This window comes from Plectropomus leopardus, chromosome 15 (assembly GCF_026936395.1).
Source record: "Plectropomus leopardus strain MGB_pleo_1.0 chromosome 15, ASM2693639v1, whole genome shotgun sequence".
In the NCBI taxonomy this organism is placed as follows: Eukaryota; Metazoa; Chordata; class Actinopteri; order Perciformes; family Serranidae; genus Plectropomus; species Plectropomus leopardus.
In genome coordinates, this window is record NC_142190.1 from 7,535,333 (window position 1) to 7,546,439 (window position 11,107).

The following is an 11,107-nucleotide window of genomic DNA, read 5'->3' on the forward strand; positions in this document are numbered from 1 at the left end:
TAAATAATAAAATATCTTTTAGTATTTTGTCATATCATCAAACTATCATCATCACAAAGAATCCCCTGATATTTCATGGTATCATTTTGGAGCTGTGTCGCCTACCTCTACTGTTAAGTATTTTGTGGAAATTCGGGGATAGTTATTTTTCTGTGGAGAGTGCATCAAAATACCACCAGAACAAAATCAGGAAGCCATGTCATTTACTAAACTTCAGCAGTAAAATGAGAAGTTTGTCGTAAAAAATCATAGCCACTCTGTGCATTTCATGATCATGAATATGTAATTATTTGTTTATGTTTATTATTTTAGAGTTATTTAACATTTAGATACTGCAGATTGTTGCAGGAGCAGCCCTCCTAAAAGGACGTCTCCATGCAAGATTATACAGTTTGTTTTCAATAGCTTTTAAATTCAGCAATCCAGAACACTACATTTACCATGATGCTTTTGGGTTCGAGGCTGTGATACTCGGTGGATGAATGCTGGCAGTCGCTCTGTACTTTTGAGGGTTTGTTTGCAGCAATATTTTGTGGACAAGAAAACTCCTTTTCAGAGGTCAAAAATTTGGACCCGCAAGCAAAGTCGCTTTTTATTTTATTATGAATGCCGAATACATTTCAAAATGATGTCGCCATTCCACATATTGCATTATTGAAAGCGCTGAAGATAAAGTATTATCTTAGCAGAGAGAAGGGAGGCTGTGTGCAGACTATTCCGCCATCTGGAAAGCTCATAATGCAGGTTTAAGATGCTATTTGCTCTGTCCTCTGCGCGCTTGAAATTATGAGGTTAAATCCAGTTCATGCGCTATTTTTAAAACAGCTCTTCTAAGGGAAAAAGAAAGTCCTTGCAGGGATTTCCTGCAGCTGTCTCAACCTTTTTATTTGTGACAAAGCTCAGCTGCTGGAACAAGGAGCAGCTCTTAACGTTTGTTGTTGTCAGTAAATCGACAAAAACAAAAGTTTAACCTTTTAAATGTTTTTTTCCCACAGAGTTGGATGCCAAGGATGCAGCGCCAGTAACAGAGGACACTGCAGCTATATCTAAGAGACCTGGTTTCTCAGGTGTGCTCAGGGTCCAAGTTTCACCTTCAGTCATATCTTTGAAGCTTAGATTCAATGCTGTGTTTGGATGTTAATCTTCTTCACCTCTAAACTGTGTAAAATGGTGTTTAACAACAGCAGACTCTAAAGAAACAGCGTGCTGGAAATGATATTTGTCTCCTGTCTCCAGAGTGCCTGGAGTCCAAGCTGTCCAGGATCGACCTGGCCAACACGCTGCGAGAGCAGGTCCAAGATCTGTTCAACAGGAAGTATGGGGAGGCATTGGGTATTAAATACCCTGTCCAAGTGCCTTACAAGAGGATCAAGAACAACCCGGACTCGGTCATCATCGAGGGCCTTCCCCCCGGCATCCCCTTCAGGAAGCCCTGCACGTTCGGCTCCCAGAACCTCGAGAGGATCCTGGCGGTCGCTGACAAAATCAGTTTTACCATCACCAGGTGGGAGTTCCCGGTCACATGATCACAGTTATTCTGTGTCCCTCCCAGTGAACTCATGTTTAAAGGAACCAATAACCCCCAAACGACCTTTTATACATCAGTTACTTGCCCTGTCGAATTTGTGAAAAAAAGTCTTTTCTTGCATGCCGCTCGTGAATAAAGGTCATAGGTGGCTGCATTTAACAACAGCAAAGATTTCCCAAACAGGAAAATCAACTAAAAGTGAAACTTGTTTATGCTCTTTTCAATGCAAGAATCCATCGACAGAAACAGTCATTTACTTCACTGAACATGTGAGCTTAGTTAGTCAGTAGTTTGTTTGAGTTAGGGGTCGATCACTCCGAACAAAACCGCTCCAAAAACAGCCTGGAAGCGCATCGGGAAAACCAGCTGGGAGGGTCTGTGCAGCGGGGCTGCGTGTGCGCGGCCAAAAGTGGCACTGACAAGCGTTATTCCACGCCTTGAGTGGAAAAGTTAAAAATATTTTATTATTTATGCGCACCCAAAAGCCACCAGAAAAACGCGTAGCACAGCAGCAAAGTAATAGCGCTCGACATGCACGCTGTGCTGTAGGGAAACAATGGTTTTCAGGCGACGGAGGCCCTTTATTGTGTGACAATGCTGAATGTGAACTAACCATTTAAACACAAACTAACTGATGGAGGCAGACCAGCAGCTCCTGTGTTTAATGAAGTGAAATTACAGTTTTTGTCAAAGGATTCTGGGTTTGAAGAGATGACAGATGAGTTTCACTTAAGTTCAGTTCCCTGTCGGAAAGGGCTGTTGGTTCAAATAATACGCCTCACGTGATACTGTGGCGTGTCATGATATTATCCTTGCTTGAATAACACATAATTAAATAACATATTACAGTTCAACTTTCAAGTTTAAATTATATGTGCTCAGGTATTTTTAAATGTTTGTTATATCACAACTCTACAATGACCTGCTCATATCACTTTCTCCTTGCAGACCTTTTCAAGGACTCATTCCAAAACCAGGTAAGAACAAAAAAATCATCATAAATTCAGATCACATAACCATCATGAAGCATGCAAAACTAATAAGAATGTCTTGTAACATTAATTATATATATATATATAATTCTTAATTTGTACCAGCACCTCGACGCGTCACTTTACTAAAGAAGGCCTACGCCTCGATAAGTGGTAAGTCGGAAATGTTTAATGACACTTACTGTTGTTGCTTCAGTTTATAAGGAACTTTATTTTGAAAGCTGTTGTTGACTTGATTCTCTTCGCCTGACAGATGACGACGACATTAACCGCATGGGGGAGAAAGTAGTCCTTCGAGAGCAAGTCAAGGAACTGTTTAACAAGAAATACGGTAAATAGATTTAGATTCTTGTGACACCTCAGCTTGAGTTTTTGTTATATTGAATTTAAGCAGCTTCCGCTGAGTATTTAATGATCAGGAATAATGGGCCTTTTGGCAAGAACCACTAGTACAAACTGATTTTTTGTGGCTGCATGTTTGGAGAAGCTCAAATGTAATTCACAATCAAAATTGAAGGTTGTATTTTTGCACTAAACTGTAACATCATTAACCCTCTATATGCTTATTTGCATGTGATTAATAGCTACTGTTAGGTTGTTTGGTATTTTTTATGTATGGTAGTTTCAAGTTGTTGTGTCTAAGTGACCATGGACAGGCTCAGAATTATTGTAAGTGTCTGACAACATTATGGAAAGGATCCAAACAGCAATAGATCTTTTTGTTTTATAGTAAAAACATTTTTATTTAACCAGAAACAGACCTGGAATCGCTATTGTTAAGCCCACCAGACTCCATTTAAATAAACAGTAATTTTGTCTCTGTAAAACACACTTTATTCAAAGTTAACAAAAAAAAGAAAACTCAAAAATCATCTTGTTTGTCTTTCCACTGTTAGAACAATAACCAACTCAGGTTTGGTTGAAATAAAATCTTAATTCACACAGGTAGGTGTGAAAATATGCTGGCTCTATACACACTAAAATTACTGATTTTTTAAATGGAATCTGGTGGGTTTGGCGATATCGATTTTGGGGCCGTTTCTGGTAAAACAAAAATGGTCTTAAAAAAAGGTGTATCTCTGTATAGATCATTTTTAGGATAATTTCAGACATTTAAAATAATAAACTCAGCCTGTCAGTGGCAAAAACAAATGCCTTTAGTGGAAGTAAATGCCCCAAATGCTCGTACCCATTAGTCAAAACATGAGAAAATAGTGTCCAGGTTGAAAAATATCAAAATAACCCTTTAGATGAACGTTAATGTAAATATGTGAGCAGTATCACACTACAAAAACAGTAAAAATGCCTCATATATTACACACAAATGCAAAGTGTTTTTCAGCACAGCAGCACACATTGTCACACAGTTAATTAGTATCATATGTTCACCTCGTTTTTTTCCCCTCAAGCAGTTCTGCTTTATCTTTCCCACAGTAAAAAGAGTTTAAAGGTGCTTTCACTTACACACATTTCAAATCTATCATTTCAGATAAAGTCGTGAGTTAACACTTTAATTACAGGAACATTTGCATCTATTTTAAATGTATTTCTTTACCCTTTTGTGGTCAAAAAGCTTCATTTCTGCCGTGCTGTGTGTTCTTGATCATATTGTCGTGTTGTGTGTTCAGGTGAGGCTCTGGGTTTAGACCGCTCCGTCGTGGTCCCGTACAAGCTAATCCGTGGCAGTCCGGAGTCTGTAGAAGTCAGTGGCCTTCCAGACGACATCCCTTTCCGAAACCCCAACACCTACGACATCGTGTGCCTGGAGAAAATCCTTCAAGCCGCAGATAAAATAACATTCAACATCAAGAGCCAGCTACAGTGAGTGTGGAGGCACCTGAATATTCAGCAGCCTGTTCGCTGTCACCACACTGTATATTTCAGTGGGAGTTTCGGGTTCGCCTCTCGGTAGTTAAGCTCATTATGGTTTATTTATGCGTTGGATTTAAATCCAGCCTCTGAGATGTCAAAGAATAAATCTCCCTCAGCAGCAAATGTAAATAATTTGAAATAGTGAACAATATTTTGACACTGAAGCAGTTAAGCTATGATGAAAGCATGGAGGCAGAGACTTACATCGTGCAGAATTTCAGGTATAAAATGAGCGCAGTCTGAGCAGTGATGCAAATTACCTGATTGTTTTTTATTGTGAAAAAATATTTTTATTTGGCCGTTATAAAATATGCTTTCCTCTCTCTCGCAGACCTTTTGCAGAAATCTGTAGCCAAGCTTGTAACACAGGTGGGTGTCTGCACTTCCTGGTGTTAGTCAAAGCAGAGCTCTCTGCTCTGAAACCGCATGGACGTAAAAACCTCTGTGTCTCCAGCAGGAACAGACGCCTCCACCAACCGACGAAAGCGCAAGAGAGTTCAGGAGAGCAACCGCGTACCCGCCTCCTCTGACCTCGGTTTATCAACCAATCAGATTCCAGTGATGGTGAGTTGGAAAAACACATAACTGCTGATTGTAACATGATGTGCGATAGGTGTAGTTTTTCAAATGTGTAGCTGATTTGATCGGGACAATGCAAATTAACATCGTACAACTTTAGCTCGTTACAAACCAGCTGTATTAACTCACATATGAGATTATAGCTGTTGCTAGTTTCTAGTTTCTGGCTTTTAGTATAGAGAAAGAAAAACAAAAAAACAAAGATGTCAAGGTTATATATAATAATGTGCACACAATAATAGTTATGGTAAAACTAAGAGAAAAAGGTTTACATTTTCATCAAGATTACACAGAATCACAACACAAACAGACATTATAAAATGGTTAAAAATGAAAAGTAAAAAAAAAAAAATGTCAAAAATGCTTACATCTCTGATTTTGCTTCAGCCAATTCTTTTGTTAAAACTCTTAATATCTTCTGTTAATTTATATCAGTAGGTAGTGTGTTCCACATTTTAGAGCCGTTTATGAAAAAAGTCGACTGCCCCGAGGAGCTCGTTACGTGTGCGATTTTACGTTTGCTGCTCGCTGTGCCTCTGGTGGTCCTACCACTATTTTGCCTGCTGATAAATTTGCATAAAATATCCAGTGCTTAGTTTTGAAGGCATTTAAAAAACAGTTTGAGGGATGAGAATTTTAGAAAATTATCAAAACTGAGGAAATTATATATCAGAGAGAAGGCAGAAAACTCTACGGCCGATATCTCCAACACTCGACTCACAGCAAAACAATCTCGACTGATAAACAGCGCTCCAGGTAAGAGGAATAATATGGACCTTTGATTTGCAAAATATCGTAATGTGGAGTCTAATCTAGCTTGAAGCTGTTATACAATTTCACTTCTTCATGAAAAACACTTGGTATGAGATGTACCGCAAACTGAAAAAAAAAGGTGACGGGAAAATGATGTGAAACTTGAAAAAAGAAATAATTAACAAAATAACTAGGGGGAAAATCAATTAAAACTACACTAATAATACATTTAAAATGAGGTTACAGAAAAAAATATACTTATTATTACTATGATTTACATTTATTATTTTATTTTTTGTTGTTCGGGTCACGTTTTTGAAAGAAATCAAGTCAATCTGCTCAGGCTCCAAAGGGTTAACTGTAATTCCTGAAATCCAATATTAAAGCTGCGTTTTGAGGCAAGGTCAACAACCTCTTTGTACTAATGAAAGCATTATCTCCACCGTTAGGACTGACTTTTCCTCTGCCATTGTCTGTGTGTGTGTGTGTGTGTGTGTGTGTGTGTGCGTGCGTGTGCGTGTGTGTGTGCGTGTGTGTGTGTCCGCCTGCAGCAGTGGCCCATGTACATGGTGGACTACAGCGGAGTGAATGTGCAGGTTCCCGGGAAAGTCAACTACTGAAGGACGGACCTGGACTGCAGCAAAGGGATAAAAGGCGGAGGGCGTCAGTGATATTGGACTCCTGACTCCACGTGCGACACTAACACTTTGTCAGTGCTCAGACTGAAAACGGTCTCTGCAGGCTGGATACAGAGAGCTGGAGTTGTGACTCTGTGAATGACGTCCTGAGTGTTGAGAAACAACAGAATGTATGTGGATCAGAAATGTTGCAGGGCAAAAGCTTTCTGCCTCCCGCCGCCACACGGTGTCGGCACGACAGAAACCACTTTTTGTTTCCCCTCTGAAGCTGATCATGACGGTAATATTGTTTTTAAAAGTCATGTTTCTGCCCTTGCATTTACGACTTGTCCATCCACCGAGTCATGTTGTTGTATCCAGCATTTGGTTGCAATGTATTACTGACAAAAAAAAATGTCTTTGATAACGATCTGGTTCCATAATATTCAGATATTTGTACTTTTTATTTATTATATTTATTGAAATATAACATTATGTGCAGGGATGTAAAATACATTATTCTGTTATACAGCTCCTCGAGGAACTACCACAACGCTAACACACGCTACTAGTCACTCTTACAGGTAACCGCTGAGATCAGATTAAACAGCAGCAACAAAGTGTCTTAATTGGGCGTTGTGGCGACCACAAGCCGTCAGAAATTAAAGGAGACAAAACGGACCCGCCCGACAGGTAGAACCTGTGCTCGCACGGCGGCAGGAAGCACCTGCAGTAAACACAAGACCTTCAGCAAACAGCCTTTTCATGTTAGCACCACATTAACAACATGTAAAATATCTCATTTAAAGTCAGCCTGAATGTATCATGTAAAGGAAAGAATGGTATGTTATTCTGCGATGACTGTCTCTGGACTAACGATATTTAATATGCTGTACCTTAACGCCAATTAGGCCTTTGAAATAAAATGTGTTGCCTTGCACTTTTATTTTGTTGTTCATTTTTGATTGTGCAGTAACGCGCTGTGGGACGTCTCATCTGCAGGACCACAGTTTGTCTCTGTCACAGTCCCAGTGAGAGGGACTAACCTGTCACAGAGATTCAGGCTGTTAGCTGTACAAAGGCGGAGGTAGCCAATTACAGTTTTGCAGCTGCAATCAGGCCAGAACTAACAGCTGGTAAAATGTACAACTATGCAATATAATGAAAAGGATGTCAGTATGGTGTAAGGTTTGTGTACCTTGACATAAGTTGCAGATACCTTTTTAACCCTTTGAAAAAATGCTTTGGAAAACACGGGAAGAAGGCAATGAAATAAAAGAAAAAAGAAGAAATTACACAAAAAAATTGCAAGAAATCAGTAAATAAATAAATTAAATTACCTTATATTATTATTTTTTTATCCAAGAAAAAACAAGACTTGGAAAAATGCTTAAAATATGTAATAAATCTGTAACAGTTTTAAATATGTAATTTTGATAATTAGAAATATAGTTTTTCCCTAACTTAAAAAGTACAATAAAATTCGAATTTCTTGCAGTTTGTTGCACATTTCTTACCAAGTGGCTCATTACTTTTTCCCAATGTTGTTCAGAGAAATTGCACCAATTCACTCAGGTTTCAAAGATTTAAATACTTGTGAAAGCAGCATGAAAAAAGTTATGTTATTCCAGGTTTCAAAGGGTTAAGACTTTTTTTTAATGCCACTCAGATTGAAATTTAACACGCAATTTTACACAAAACAAAGTTGAAGGGAGAAAAAAATGTTTATTATAATATAAAACATGACTTTATTAGGGAGAAAGGCAATGAGCATCTCGGTATGAAATGTGCCACAAATTGCAAGAAATTAGCAGAGCTTGAAAAATTTGTTCTTTTAAAAAAGCTAGGGAAAAACTATATTTATAATGATCAAAATTACATATTTAAAATTATGTTACAGGTTTACTGTACATTATTATCTAAGTCTTGTTTGCCTTGTTTGTTTTTTGTTTTTTGTTTTTTTGTATTTTACTAATTTAAGATAATTTTATTATTCTTTTTTAATAATTTCTTGCTCATTTTTGTGTCATTTATTAATTCTTTCTTTACTTGCCTTCTTCCCATGTTATTAAAAGAAAACAAGCCAATTTGCTCATTTTTCAAAGGCTTAAAAAGTATTAAAGTATTCACTTTGCCTTGAGCTGCAGGAAAAGCGCAGGTGTTCCTGCACTCAGCTGAGCTGGTTTTTTAGGACTCTGCTGTTGTGAGTGTTGATGAGTTTCACCTGTGCTGTTCCTGCCATGACAACTCTGCAGACATGTTGTCTGCAGTGGAAAAAGGTCTACTCTTCACTTTTTTGATTCAAATCAACTAGCAAGTGACCCAAATCAACAACAACAGATGCATGCTGGGTGTGACAGACGTGGTGACTTTTACCTTGTGTGTGAGCGCGGCGACTTTCTGCTGTGTGTGACAGTTCATTTCTGTCACAGTTGTGACTGCAGAGCATCGTTCAAAGTGTTTGTGAGGAACGCAGTGGGACACAGACTGAGTGGACAGGTGATACTGGGAATAAACCAGCAGAGACGTTAAAGCTGGAGCAGATTGTGCTCTGAAGATATTCATCCTCTGCAGACCGGTGAGTACAACAACACTCTGTTTTGTCTAAAAAAATGTTGAATTTTTGTCCTGCTTTGGTTTGGAAATACTGTTTGACTTTATATTTTTATATTGCCTTTGATTTTTCTTTGCTTTGTTTGACAAAGCGCTCTGTCAGCTTTGTTTTTAAAGGTGCTTTATAAATTATTATAGATTCCAGAGGGGAGCAGCAATTTATATATGTTTATTCATGTTTATGTGTTCTGCTTTGTTGATGTTTTATTCTGCTGTTGATGCAAGAAAAAGTAGCAGATTATTTTTTGATCCTGAGCACAAAGTTCTTTCATAAACATGGCAGGGCAACAAGCAACAACTCCACAAGAAATGGCCCAAAAATTAACAAGAAATTAGTAAAACATTAGATAGAAGAATACCTGAAAATAATCAACAAAAAAAGTAAAACACAAAAAAAATGAGAAAATGACATTGAGAAAGTGCAATAAGTATTTTTATTTTTTCCTGTAACTTATTTTAAGTAAATAATTAATAAAAGTAGAAAAATAGTTTTCTTAATTTTTTTATTTTTTTTTAATCCTATCTACTAACCATAACCAGATAATTTTCAGATAATTTTCTTTCCCTTTCATTCATTTGTTTGTATTTTAAGGGACATTTCTTACTGAGGTGCTCATGTTTTTTTGTGCATGTTTTCTCAAAGGACTCAAATTTTCTCAGATTTCAGAGGTTAAAATCTGAATGGTGTCTGAATGCAGCACAAAAAACTGATGTCAGTTCAGCTGTTAAATGATTATCTCCTGTGGTTAAATAATTCTTGCTGCACCCGCCGCGGTGTCCAGATGTCTTTTATTGACAGACAGTTTTGCTGAATTGTCTCTTTACTGGTTCATGCTGGTGAAGTTAGTCAGGTCGGTTGATCAGTTGTGTGTCTGCAGAGCGTCATCTAGAAAGAGTCGGCTCTGGTGCTGGTTTGGACTTATTTTGTGTTGACTACAACAACTCTAACATATTATATCATTATATTTTGTTTTGCACTTTATGTGTTTGCATTCTTTCCCACTCTGCAGTGCAGCTGCTGCACAACAGTGCCCCTCAGGATTAAAAAAGTGTCACTGACGCCCGTCCTCTTCCTCTTATAAATGTAACACAGTAACGTTTACTCAGGGTACATTATAATTGATCTCTTTTATTTTTATCCGAGCACATTTTTTACCAAAGCAATCTTACTTTTTGCTTAAGTAAAAATGATTTAACCCTTTTGAAACCTAAGCATCTGACTTGATTACTTACAAAAATATGGGAAGAAAGCAAAAAGTACAAGAAAAAAAATTAAAAGAAAGAATGTTTAAAAACAAACCTGCATGGAGATGACCTGGGAAACTTGTTCAAGAAATTCTAATAATTTTGTAACATAATTTCAAATACATGTGTGTGTATATAAATTCCTAAATCTTATTTCTTGCAATTTTTAAGAATTACTTACTTACTCATCTCAAAATCCTTTTTATCTTCAAAAATTGTAGTAATTTCATCTCTGTTAAACGTCTTTGAGCATTGTGAAAAACGCTCTATAAATAAAATTTATTATTATAATAATTATTTATCAATTAGTGTCTCAAAACAATGAGAAAATCCTTATTTTCTCATTGTCTTTTCTTGAGGGTTTATTATTTTGAGACACTAACTCATTTTTTCAAGTTCTTCCCAACAAGTTAATTGTTGATCTGTAATCTGTAATGCTACTGGCATTAATTGAAACATTTTTCATGATCTGGATACTAATACTAATAATATCGTTAAAAATAAACTACTAAAAAATTTAATAATAATAATAATAAGAAGAAGAAGAAGAAGAGTAATAATAAAGTAATAGTAGTAAAATAAAAACTTAAAAAAAAAAAAATTCTAGTAGGAAAATAAAAACAAAAAATTATGAACAATAAAATATAATTATTAAAAACTAAATGAAATATTAGTAATATGTTTAAAAAATTATTAAAACTATCAATGACAATAAAATAAAACAATTTTAATCAAAGATAAAGATAAAAATAAAAGAATATTAATAGCAAAACAAAAACAACTAATGGAAAAGAAATAAGTAATTGAACTAATAATACAATAATAATAGTACACCAAACAAATAAGAATATCAATATTAGTAAAAAAGTAAAATAATAATGGTAAAATAAAAACTACTAATAAAAATA

The 11,107-nt window shown here is 36.4% G+C and overlaps 1 protein-coding gene across 4 annotated transcripts in view; it reads left to right on the forward strand.

Annotated features, from left to right (window-relative positions):
• gtf2ird1 (GTF2I repeat domain containing 1) overlaps window positions 1-7,281 on the forward strand; it is a 36,181-nt gene extending 28,900 nt beyond the window's left edge. For 3 of the 4 annotated variants that reach the window (XM_088088444.1, XM_088088441.1, XM_088088442.1), the window contains exons 19-27: window positions 996-1,067; window positions 1,237-1,504; window positions 2,477-2,505; window positions 2,626-2,673; window positions 2,774-2,851; window positions 4,149-4,341; window positions 4,724-4,761; window positions 4,847-4,956; window positions 6,276-7,281. In XM_088088444.1, the coding sequence (XP_087944570.1) occupies window positions 996-1,067; window positions 1,237-1,504; window positions 2,477-2,505; window positions 2,626-2,673; window positions 2,774-2,851; window positions 4,149-4,341; window positions 4,724-4,761; window positions 4,847-4,956; window positions 6,276-6,344 (905 nt within the window). In that variant the 3' untranslated portion in view covers window positions 6,345-7,281. The remainder of the gene's footprint in view (window positions 1-995; window positions 1,068-1,236; window positions 1,505-2,476; window positions 2,506-2,625; window positions 2,674-2,773; window positions 2,852-4,148; window positions 4,342-4,723; window positions 4,762-4,846; window positions 4,957-6,275) is intronic. The other variant, XM_042499028.2, reaches the window with a different exon arrangement.
• Window positions 7,282-11,107: the final 3,826 nt, after the last annotated feature.